Raw genomic sequence first — 11,780 nt, 5'->3', positions numbered from 1 at the left:
AAACAATGTGTGCCCTTACCTGAAAAATACTATCTAGACTCTTAAGCATTGCCACTAGGGCCTAACCTAACCTTTTCCATTTCCTGTCACTCTCCTCTTCTTCCTCCTTTTGCTCTTCCTGCCTCTATTGTTGCTATTACAGTCAGGTCAAGCTTCTTGCCTTTCCTAGCACGTGCCCTTTTCTAACAGTGTGCTTTGGTGCGGCACCTGTTCCTCTTTGAATACTCTTCTATCACGTTCACGGCTTGAAGGTCACTCCTCTGGGGAGTATTTCTTCAATCTTCTAGGCTGAGTTCATATCTGCATCCTCCATGCTGGACTATGTCTCTGTTCTTAGCTCTGTAATAGGTTTTAACCTGTTTTTATTGGAATATAAGCCCCAGGTGGGGGTGGAGCAGAAATATTGTCTTATGTATCCATGTGACTCATCATCCACGTGACTCCAGGGCCTACCATGGGCTTCACCAAAGTTGGTGAAAGAGAAGGCAGTCATCAGTGAGGACAGCCCAGGCTTTGGGGCTGGGCAGACCAGGGGCTGACCCGCTCTTGGCACTCGCTAGCTTTGGACAGGTTACTTACACTGTAGTGCCTCAGTCTCCTCATGTTTAAATGGATGTTGGTAATTGAACATATCTCCAAGAATTGTTGTAAAGACTGGTAGAAATAATGTATATAAGTTGCTTCACACAGTGCATGGTAGCCATAAATGCTCAGTAATCCTGGCTTTACCAGATGCTTATAAAACGAATAGAATTAGTATGACCTGTATTCTTGTGATCCCCTGTTAAATGATTATCCTGTAAGCCAGTATCCCCAAGGGAAGAAGAAAAGATTGCTCACCACTGGTTTAGAAAATTCAGAGGGAGTAATTCCATGAAGTACAGTTAAGGGAATCTGGGAATACTTTGATATTGTATTAAATAAAATGGCCCATGCCATTTTATTTTTATTTTATTTTCCTTTTTAGTTTTTGAGACAGAGTTTCCCTCTTGTCACCCAGGCTGGAATGCAATGGCACAATCTCAGCTCACTGCAACCTCCACCTTCTGGGTTCAAGTGATTCTCCTGCCTCAGCCTCCCAAGTAGCTGGGATTACAGACAGGCACCACCATGCCCAGCTAATTTTTGTATTTTTAGTAGAGACCACCATGTTAGCCAGGTTGGTCTTGAACTCCTGACCTCAGGTGCTCTGCCCGCCTCAGCCTCCCGAAGTCCTGGGATTACAGGCGTGAGTCACCATGCCTGGCCCTCATGCCATTTTATACCTCCATCTGGGTCTAACCTGTACCCTTTAGTGGGAGGCAAAGTCTCAGTGTCAATTTCTTTAGAGCATCATCATGGCTGTTATGAATTGGGGCAAAGAGTTTGTTTTAGAGGAATAATGGAGGTAGAGGCTCTGAGGGGACAATTAACTAGCCCAGCTGCCATTTCAGATGCAAGAAGGAGCAGGTTCACAGCATGTGCCACTCAGGGAGGGAAGAGAAAATGTCAAGGATTGTACTGGGAAGGTGTGGGAACATTTTGTGTGAATGTGGATATTTGGATGAAATGCTTCTAAGGCCTCAAGATGACACCACAGGCTGTAAATAGACAAGGGAGAAAGACAACAGAGAGGGGTGCGCTTCTTTGTGATGAGCACATAGGTTGTATATGGCTCAAATGGTGCAAGGCTCCCTGATATAAAAAATGTTAGCGAAAGCTGTTTTCAAAACAGCATCACGGAATAGCTACAATTCTGGATTTGTGGTTTAATTCTGCCGCTGCTCCTGATGCTTCTAGAATGACTAAAAATGGCTGAGTTAATGAATTCTGTTTTACAACATTCAGGAGGTCTGATACACTTGTTAAAACCTCTGGTTCTAGTGCAAAACAGAATTCCTATGGATGTTCTAAATATTAATTGGAAATGCTTCATTAGTATGAAGAGTATCAGGGTGTATGTTTTCTTAGGTTGATTAGTAGCTGACTTATGCCATCATGTGAGGAGAATATCTGTCAGCATCTCCCCCAGACCTTAGATACCTACTATTAATCACTTGTGTTGATGTCACCCACTGGTGCGCAGCCTGGAAGGCTCTGCAAAAGGTTAATCTTTCCTAGTTTCTTGGGATTTGGAGGGCAGCATTCTGAAAATCTAGTTTTAATTTTGATAAATGAATTTAGCAAGTAGTTAATCCCTGAAAAGATTCAAGATTTACAAGTCAGTCAAGAGATGAAGTTAGCAATTTATTATTCATGCGGGGCTCTCCAGTCACAAGATAACCCCTAAGCCCTTTGACAAATCAAATGAGAAAGAATCGAACTCTGTGTATAGAGACAAATTCATTACTAGGATTTGCCCCTCCTCTCTGCAGAGCTATAGTCTGTCTTCCCTTCATCAGGAGACCTTTTTCTGCAAACCCTGCTGCGCACGGTTCACTCCCTCATTTTGACCTCTTCTGGTTCTTAGTTTACTACTTAAAATAATGCAGATGATCCATGTGAAAAGTTTTGCTCAGAGTCTCTCTGGAATGTTGGTTCTTCCCCTAAACAATTCTATCCTGTGGACCCGGTGTCTTTGTAACTGACCAAGTCTCTTGTACCCCTTTGACTTCAAAAAAATTTAAGAATATTTTATCCTAAGTGGAAACCATAAGTGAAGATACAGTATACGTCTTGTTGTGCTAACCTTCTCCCCTAAATTTTATTCCCTTCTGCATTTTGACCTTTGCCCTCTCTCAACTGCTTTTTCAAACACCATTCATGTACTTTTGTGGCATGTTAGAAGAAGACAGGTATATGACTATTTTTCTGGTTATAAGCTTTGTCTCTGGGTATAGAATAGATGCCCAGCAATTGCTTTTCAAATTAAAGAATTTCTAAGTGCATGGCATAGTATCTTGAGGGCAGCTTCTAGAGTTATTTTTGTCGCACGCTCCCCTGCCATCCCACAAATACGTGTTCAAGTGGAACCTTCCTCTTTCTCCTTCTTACTGCCCCCTAGAGCCGTCCTTCTAAAGTGCAGATCTGACCATTTCATTCTGACATTTTTGTTCTTAAAAACCTTCAAGCCCTTCATTGGTTTCTAACTGTTGCTGGGAGGAAGGTCACATTCCATATGTGGCTTGTAAAGTCCTCTGTGATTCGGCCTTTATTTCTCTAGCTTTCTCCTACTCATGGCCACCTGTCACTTTATGCTGCAGGCATTTTAAGTAAGTTGTGGTTTCTGGCTTAATTAAGGTCTCTAGTCAGTGGAATGTGTGTTAATCAAAAGGGATATCCTAGGAGGGCCTGACCTAATCAGGTGAGCTCTTAAATGAAGTTAGAGAGATCTGAAGCATGAGAGAGATTCTCCTGCTGTCTTTGAGGAAGTAAGCTGCATCTTGTAGGAGGGTTAGGACCTGAGGGCAGTCTCTAGGAGCTGAGAGTTACTCCTAGCCAACACCAAACAAGCATATTGGACCCTTAGTCCTATTGATGAAAGAAACTAAATTCTGACAACAATCTGAATAAGTTGGGAAGGGAACTCTGGGTCACAGATGAGATCAGAGCACTGCCTGACAGCTTACTTTCATCTTGGTGAGACCCTGAACAGAGGACCCAGTTAATCTGTTACTGGCCTCCTGACTCACGGACATTGTGAAATACTAATTTTGTTTTGTATTGTTACGGGTTTTTGTTGTGGTTGTGTTTTCAGAGATGGGGTCTTTCTTTTTTTTTTTTTTTTGAGACGGAGTCTCGCTCTGTCGCCCAGGCTGGAGTGCAGTGGCGCAGTCTCGGCTCACTGCAAGCTCCGCCTCCCGGGTTCACACCATTCTCCTGCCTCAGCCTCTCCGAGTGGCTGGGACTACAGGCGCCCGCCACCACGCCCGGCTAATTTTTTGTATTTTTAGTAGAGACGGGGTTTCACTGTGGTCTCGATCTCCTTACCTCGTGATCCGCCCGCCTCGGCCTCCCAAAGTGCTGGGATTACAAGCGTGAGCCACCGCGCCCAGCCTCAGGGATGGGGTCTTTCTATGTTGCCCAGGCTGGCCTCAAACTCCTGGGCTGTAACGATCCTCCCACATCAGCCTTCTGAGTAGCTGGGACTAAAGATGTGCACCACTGCATCCAGATAAGTTTTTTGTAATTTGTTATGCAGTATTAGAAAACTAGTACAGAAGGACAGAGAGAAAGGATAGAAGGAGGAGAGAAGGAAAATGAAAGGAAAAGGAAGGAGCAGAGGGAGGAAGGAAGAAAGGAGGGAAGGAAAGAAGAAAGGAGAGGAGGGAGAAAAAAAGGACATTCGGTTAGGATTTTGTCTCCCTTCCTGTCTTTCCGAGGACAGAAAGGCATACTTAGCCATAATTCATACTTTTTTTTTGGTAGAGTAATAAATAAGTCTTCATGAAGTCGTGTGTGGTTTGTAAGCTTCTAGATTATAATTTATTGGAGATTTGCAAATTTACCACAGTATATCGTAAGCACGTGCCACTTTTGTTTTAGCTTGATTCTTTAAAGGTTGCGGGCCACTAAAAATGTTAATTTTCCTAAAGGAGTTTGTGTATTTCTTTCCTCCTGGATAAGCTTTTTAGATTTTTCATCCTTTCATCCTTCTGCACTTGCCCATTTTTTGCTGTAGGGTTGTTTGTCTTTTTCTCAAGGATTTATAAGAGTACTTTATAAAATATGGATATTAATCTGTTTTCAGTTATATGAGTTGAAAATAACTCTTTCCAGATTGTGGGATAATCTTTTACTCTCCTGATGCCATCTTTTGTTGAATAGCCGTTTTAAATTTTAATAAAATTGATCAGTCTTTTCCTTTGAGTTATACCTTTTTGCTATTAAAAACTTTCTATTTTATAAAGATATTTAAAAGACATTCTCTTACCTTTTTCTTAAAAGTTTTAAAGTTTTGTCTTCAATGTTTTCTTTTCCATATGGATAACCAATTTTCCTCACACCATTTACTGAATAGTCTATCCTTTTTCCAGTGATCTCTAATGTCGGATCTGATATAAAGTAGGTTTTTATAGATGCCTGGTCTGTATTGTATTCTGTTGATTCAGTTGTCTGTTCTTACACTAATACCACACTGTCTTAATAACTTTCACTCAGAGTTTTCCCATGTGGTAAAGCACTTTGTTCTTCCTTTTTAGGAGCATCTGGGCTTTTCTTAGCTATTGGCTTTTCCAAATGATTTCCCCCCCACCAAAACATTTTGTTGTTAAAAGTCCAAAAGTAGAGTTAAAAGGATTTTACAGTAAACTAACACTCATGAACCCACCACCTAGATTCTATAATTAACATTTTATTATTTTTCCTTGTCACATAACCGTCTTTCTATCTGTCCATTAATTCTACATGAGATTTTTTAAAATTAGCTTTTAATGTCCCTTAAAATCCTTATTGGACTGTGACTGAAATTAAATTGAATGTATAGAATAATTAGGGGTAATTGACATTGCTATAATACATACCCATTCATGTAATTCATGAACATGGTATGTCTCTAATTTATGTAAGTTATCTTTCATACCTTCCAGTAAGGTATTATGTTTTTTTCATAGAAATCTTGGAAAGCTTTTGTTAAGTTTATTCACACAACTTTCTTTTATTGTTGGATTTTAAGTGGTATTTTAAAAAGTTGTTTACATATATTTTTGAGATGGAGTGATAGTCTATTATCTGGGCTGGAGTACAGTGGCGTGACCTCAGCTCCCTGCAAGCTCCACCTCCCAGGCTCAAGCAATTATCATGCCTCAGTCTCCTGAGTAGCTGGGACTACAGGAATATGCCAGTGCACCTGTCTAATTTTTATATTTTTAGTAGAGACAGTGTTTCACCATGTTGGCCAGGCTGGTCTTGAACTCCTGGCCTCAACTGATCTGCCTGTCTTGGCCTCCTAGAGTGCTGGGATTGCACACATAAGTCACCACACCTGGCCCTAAAATTTATACATTCTAAAGGTCTATTTCTGGTATATAAAACTATAATTGTACTTCTTACCTGGGTAATAAAATAATCGGTATCCCAAACCCCCATGACACAAGTTTACCTATATAAGAAACCTGCTCATGTAGCCCTGAACCTAAAATAAAAGTTTTTTTAAAAACTTAAAAAAATAAAAAAAAATGCAGTTGGCTTTTTAATATTGATCTTCACACCAGTAATCTTATACCAGGCTATTTAAAATTTTTTATGGTTGCAACATTATATATTCTTTCTAGATTTCTATATATATAGCCATATAATCTGTAAATAATAGTAGTTGTTGGTTTTTCTTTTCCAGTTATCATACTTTTTTTTTTTTTGAGACTGAATTTCTCTCTGTTGCCCAGGCCGGAGTGCAATGGCGTGATCTTGGCTCACTGCATCCTCCACCTCCCAGGTTCAAGCGATTTACCTGCCTCAGCCTCCTGAGTAGCTGGGATTACAGGCATGCGCCACCACGCCTGGCTAATTTTGTATTTTTAGTAGAGACGGGGTTTCACTATGTTGGTCAGGCTGGTCTCTAACTCCTGACCTCAGAAGATCCGCTTGCCTCGGCCTCCTAAAGTGTTGGGATTACAGATGTGAGCCACTGCGCCTGGCCCTGTTATCACACTTTTGACTTCTTTTTTTCTTGGTTTTTTTACTGGCTCTGATACCTTGTATAAAGTGAACATAAATAGCGATAGCAGGAATTTTTGTCTTAGTTCTAATTTTAAAGTTAATGCTTTTACTTTTTTAGCATTGAGTAAATGTTTGCCGTAGAATTTATTTTTGTGGGGGGGGTAGATGTTTTTGTTTGTTAGCAAATTTGATGTTTATTTTTGAAACAGATTATGAGTTCCCATGCAGATCTGAGTGGTTTGGCGTTTGAAACTATGAGTTTCTGTTAGAATGAGAATAAAATTTCTCAGGGGAAGGTCTGTGTCATATTTTTATTTTTAGCCACCCCTCAAACCCCCACTCCCAAGTGCCACCTTTCTCTAAGCCTAATATTGTATAAGCACTCAATAAACACCCATTGATTGACACCTAGGTTTTTTTTTTTTTTTTTTTTAGACAGAGTCTCACTCTGTTGTCCAGGCTGGAGTGCAGTGGCGCGGTCTGCGCTCACTGCAAGCTCCGCCTCCCGGGTTCACGCCATTCTCCTGCCTCAGCCTCCCGAGGAGCTGGGACTACAGGCGCCTGCCACCACGCCCGGCTAATTTTTTATATTTTTAGTAGAGACGGGGTTTCACCGTGTTAGCCAGGATGGTCTCGATTTCCTGACCTCGTGATCTGCCCACCTCGGCCTCCCAAAGTGCTGGGATTACAGGCGTGAGCCACCGCAGCTGGCCAATGCCTAGGTTTTTACATGCTTCTAGTCCTGGGAGTTGATAGTACATTTTGCATAAAAATCCCTTGTCAGCTTAACATTGTTCATCCTGAAGCTGACCTATTATAGATGTCCATTTGTTTGTCTTTACATCTCAGATGAAGCAAGTGCCCACAAAAAGGTTCGTGTGTGTGTGTTTGTGTTTGTGAGTGTGTGTAAACTTTTAGCTCTTTTAGTAATTCAGAGCTTCTGTGAGTTACTCTTAGAACTCTTTTTCAAATAAAATCCTTAACTTCCAGCAATGAGCACAGGTTAGAGCTAAGGTATCTAAACTGAGACAAATAAGCAGTATGAAAGAAAACTGGGAATATGAGGATTTTTAAATTTATTTCAGCCTTTGTGATAAGCAGACATTCTTTCTCTTTGTCTAGACCTTCGTATTAGCCATTGCTAAAATAATGCCGTATACCAAACTGTCCAGAACTCAGTGGCTTACCACAAGCATTAATTTTCTTGGTTCATGGGCCTGCAGGTGTTTGCAGGCAGATCTGCTTTGGGATGTCATTGCTGAGCCTTCATTGTCCTTGTCCAGCACCAATCTCAGGAATGCAAGACGGCAAGTCAAATGACACAATTTACACAATTAGAAAAAATACTTTACTCTTGTATTTGTGTGACATGTGTTAACATCCCATTGATCAATGCTAGTCACGTGGTCAAGCCCAACATCAATGGGGTGGAGAAATGTACTCTGCCCACTACAGTGCGTCAGAAAGTTACATGGCAGAAAAAGGGAGTGAGTGAAGACCCGAGAGCAATAATCTAATCTACCACAGCCTTTCATATATGATGATTAAATGAGATAACATTATTATAAAGTGCTTAAAACATAGCAAATGCGCAGTAGGGTTCTTTGTTACTATTGTTATTATTTTATGTAAGATGAATGTATTAAACTAGTTGATTTTTAGAATCCTCGATATATTTACATTTTTATGATTTTGTTTTTCGGTTTACCACTTAAGATTTCTTCTCTTTTTCCTTCTTTGTCCCTCCTTTTCTTTTCTATTATAATATAAACAATAATAACTTCAGCTTATACTTCCAGATTTTGGCTTTAATTAACAAATCTCTTTGGTATTTGTATGATTACATTCTTGTAATCTTTAATACCCTTAGAATCTTTAACTGCTGTAAAATTCAGTGCTGTGCCTGGTTGAAGAAGCATGGGTTGTTTATTTACTCTTCCGTGTCTGCACTGGTTGAATGTTATCTTGTGCAGAAAACTGCTTTTGATTCAGTCAACATGATTTCAGACCTAATTACTACAGAAGTAATTGCTCCTTGGCAAATGGGGCCTGCCAGTCTGCCCAGACTTTGAATGTCAAAGAGCCAACTGGAATACAGGGCATGTTCAGATCCTCTAATGGAAATCCATTGACCGTCTTGGTGTGACAGTCCAAAGGACTAGGGCTTTAGCCATCAAAATGTAAAATGGGACACTCCAAATCCCTGTTTCATCTAAGGCCTCAAGACAATAGTTGTACCATGTAACATTTTGAGAAGATGGTGCTATAAACTGATTTTGCAGATCACCTACCTTCAATCTGTGAAAGAAATGGAAGAGATCAAAATATATTGGTTGGAGATTAAAGAAAAAAATTTAGAAAGAGTTTTTAGTATGCTGCTGATACCCTGCCTTCATGGCAATGGAGTAAGAGGAAGGGGCTTCCTCCTCACCTAAAGTCAAGTAAAATAAGCTTCACAGGGATAAATTGAGGATTCCCTGCCATTTGGGGGATACAGTGGACTGGTATCTGACACATGGTTAAAGCACCTAAAAGCAAGATGCTCTGGCCAAAGCTTCCTGCTTTGTTGGTGTGACAGGGAATGACACATGAGTCTTTTTCATGGACCAGATGTGGGCAACAAGTGAGAGAGAAAGCTACCCTTGAACTGCCTTAAGCCCTACCCATATACCTGGTAGAGGGAAGGCAAGGAGACCTCAATAGAAAAGGCTGAAGGTGTACAGTGAAAGTCAGGTGCTCAGGGAATTGTGAATCACCAGCTAGAGGAAATGAATCCACCTAGTTCTGTAGGTGAGACATCTCCAGCGATGACAAGAGCTCTTCAAAGAACCCTTAATGCATCTCATGAGCAAGAATTAGCCAGCCAGGGGGAAGGAGGGTCAGGTTGCATCAATACTGGTCAGGTAAGACCTTTCTCTCTGTAATCTTACCTCTCTTCCTTTCCTACACCAGCCCGTAGTCCCACCTTCAATCTTGCATGGGGGACAGGATGCTTTTTGAGTGAGGGAGAGGAGGTGGAGGAGCAGGAGGGGAAACTAAGAAGAGGTTGAATGTGCAAGCCCAAACTGGGGGAGCAGATCCCCAGTCGGAGAGGAGAGAAATTTTAACTTTAAACTCTATGGTTTTTGACTTGACCTTTAATTGTAACATGAGACTCTTTCAGGCAAAATGATTTTATTATCTGAAAATGCCAGGAAAAACCAGTTTCAGCTTCTCAGAATTTCTTCCAGGAGCAGAGAAAGAACTTGCCCCATAGAATGAACAAGGGTTGAGGTGGGTGGTGATAACGGTTGTTTTATATTTGCACCCAACTAGTTCACACTATCAGAGCAAGAGCGTTTTGTTTTGTTTTGCTTCATTTCTCTCCAGGCAGTTCCCTGATTCTCTATTCCAAAGGCAGTGGTTTTCAATTCCTACTCACCCCGTGTACTGTATTCCCTCTCCAGTAGGAAGCATGGAAGAAACTTGGAGGTGGGAGCAGAGGATGTATGAAAATTGAAAAGTTACCCAACCGATAACTTCCATTTCTAGCACCAGCACCTTATTTGAAAATTTCTCCTACAGATAGACCATTAAAGATCCCTTTAAATAGTTCCCCAATGTGACCATCAGAATCACTTGGAAAGATTCTTTTTAAATGACATATTTCCCTTTCTAGTGGTGACTACCTATCCATGAGAACATGCCTCTCACAAAAGATCCCTTTTATCCCTCTCCAGAAGAGGAAACACAGGAGTGCCTGATGCAGAGCCCCAGGCACTTCATGGATATGAAATGCCCAGGATGCTGTAAAATCACCACAGTCTTTAGCCAGGCACAAACAGTAGTTTTATGTGTTGGTGGCTCCACTGTTCTCTGCCAGCCTACAGGAGAAAAAGCAAGCCTTACAGAACAATGTTCCTTCAGGAGGAAGCAGCATTAAAAGCACCGTCTATCAAGATGAATGGGAACCATCTTGATAAGCATATTTTGTATTTAAAAAGAATTACAGATTACTATGCTGCACCCTGGATCCACTGACTGAGAATCTCTGGGAAGTTTAGGAAATGTCTTCTAAATCTTTTGAACAATTGTGGCCAACTGGGCTACAAGTTGGGCATTTGGGAAGATGGGTGGGACATTTTGAGGGTGCTGGAATCTGCAGTAAATTTATTGCTCTGAAAAGACCATGTATTCAGGTGAAAGGAGTCAGGCTTAAAGAGTTTTTGCTATGTTTTCTATTTTTTTCCCTTCATGTTTAGAACATTTAGATTGCTATTTTAAGTCACTGGATGGATGTTAGAGTGTTTACTGGATTGGTCTTTTTCCACTGTATTGGAACATTACTTCTGTTCTAATGGCTTTTTGGCCATCTGGTAATTCTGTGGATGGGAGCAAAAATGGAAAACAGAGGGCACTATTAGCCCGCAACTCCAAAACATAACAGTTGTCTGACTTTCCACCAATCCTGCCAAAACTAGGCCAATGACAATATTGTTTCTAACCCACATGCCTCCCTCAGGCCAATTTGGAAACCCATCCCTTGTAGCAGAACAAGTCTGTCACTAATGGAAAAGGATCAATAGGTTAAAAAATAAAGATTAGGTCCAGGAGTTTTGCCAGCATCAAGAAATATGCTCCATCAGGAAAGCTGGGTGTAGGATAATAATAATTCTAATTTTCTTTGTCTTTTTCTTTGGAACTCTTTGCAGTTGTTGAATAAGGACCAAATGAAATGCAATGCACTGCTTTATTAGTGTTCTCTTAGCCAGTATACTAATTATTTTTCCTGACAAATGTCTGTGAAGAGGGTGTTAGAGTAGCCTGATTTATGGCTACTTTGCTTTGCAAGTCATATGCTCATGTTAGGAAAGCACAAATAGAAGAATATTTTAAGTGCCAAAAATATGAAATGTTAAACTTTATTTTTGAGTGACTTTATTTTTGTTCTTGATTTAGAAGCATTAATATATTTTTTTGACAACTGAACAGTGAGGGAGATCTTTTGGCTGGTGTGAATTCTTATAGGCTAGAGAGAAATACATTTATCTACTTCTTGAGTTTTGAGTAGGTTGTCGAGAAATTTTAGATAACGCACCTTCTATACCCACTTAAACACTGGGAGATAGGGGGACTGGGGAATGGCATTTTATTGTACCCAGGTTGAAGGACAAGAATTGGTTTGTTTGAGGGGTGAAGGAAAGAAGGTGATAATTATTCTTAAA

At 40.6% G+C, this 11,780-nt stretch overlaps 1 protein-coding gene across 1 annotated transcript; it reads left to right on the top strand.

The window, feature by feature from the left end:
* Positions 1–10,258: 10,258 nt before the first annotated feature.
* Positions 10,259–10,498, top strand: LOC129481896 (small ribosomal subunit protein eS27-like). Its single transcript, XM_055276984.1, has one exon. The coding sequence runs from the start codon at positions 10,259–10,261 to the stop codon at positions 10,496–10,498; it is 240 nt and encodes a 79-aa protein (XP_055132959.1).
* Positions 10,499–11,780: the final 1,282 nt, after the last annotated feature.

This window comes from Symphalangus syndactylus, chromosome 5 (assembly GCF_028878055.3).
Source record: "Symphalangus syndactylus isolate Jambi chromosome 5, NHGRI_mSymSyn1-v2.1_pri, whole genome shotgun sequence".
Lineage (NCBI taxonomy): Eukaryota > Metazoa > Chordata > Mammalia > Primates > Hylobatidae > Symphalangus > Symphalangus syndactylus.
The sequence above is the reverse complement of the archived record's forward strand: the minus strand, read 5'-3'. Positions and strand labels throughout refer to the sequence as shown.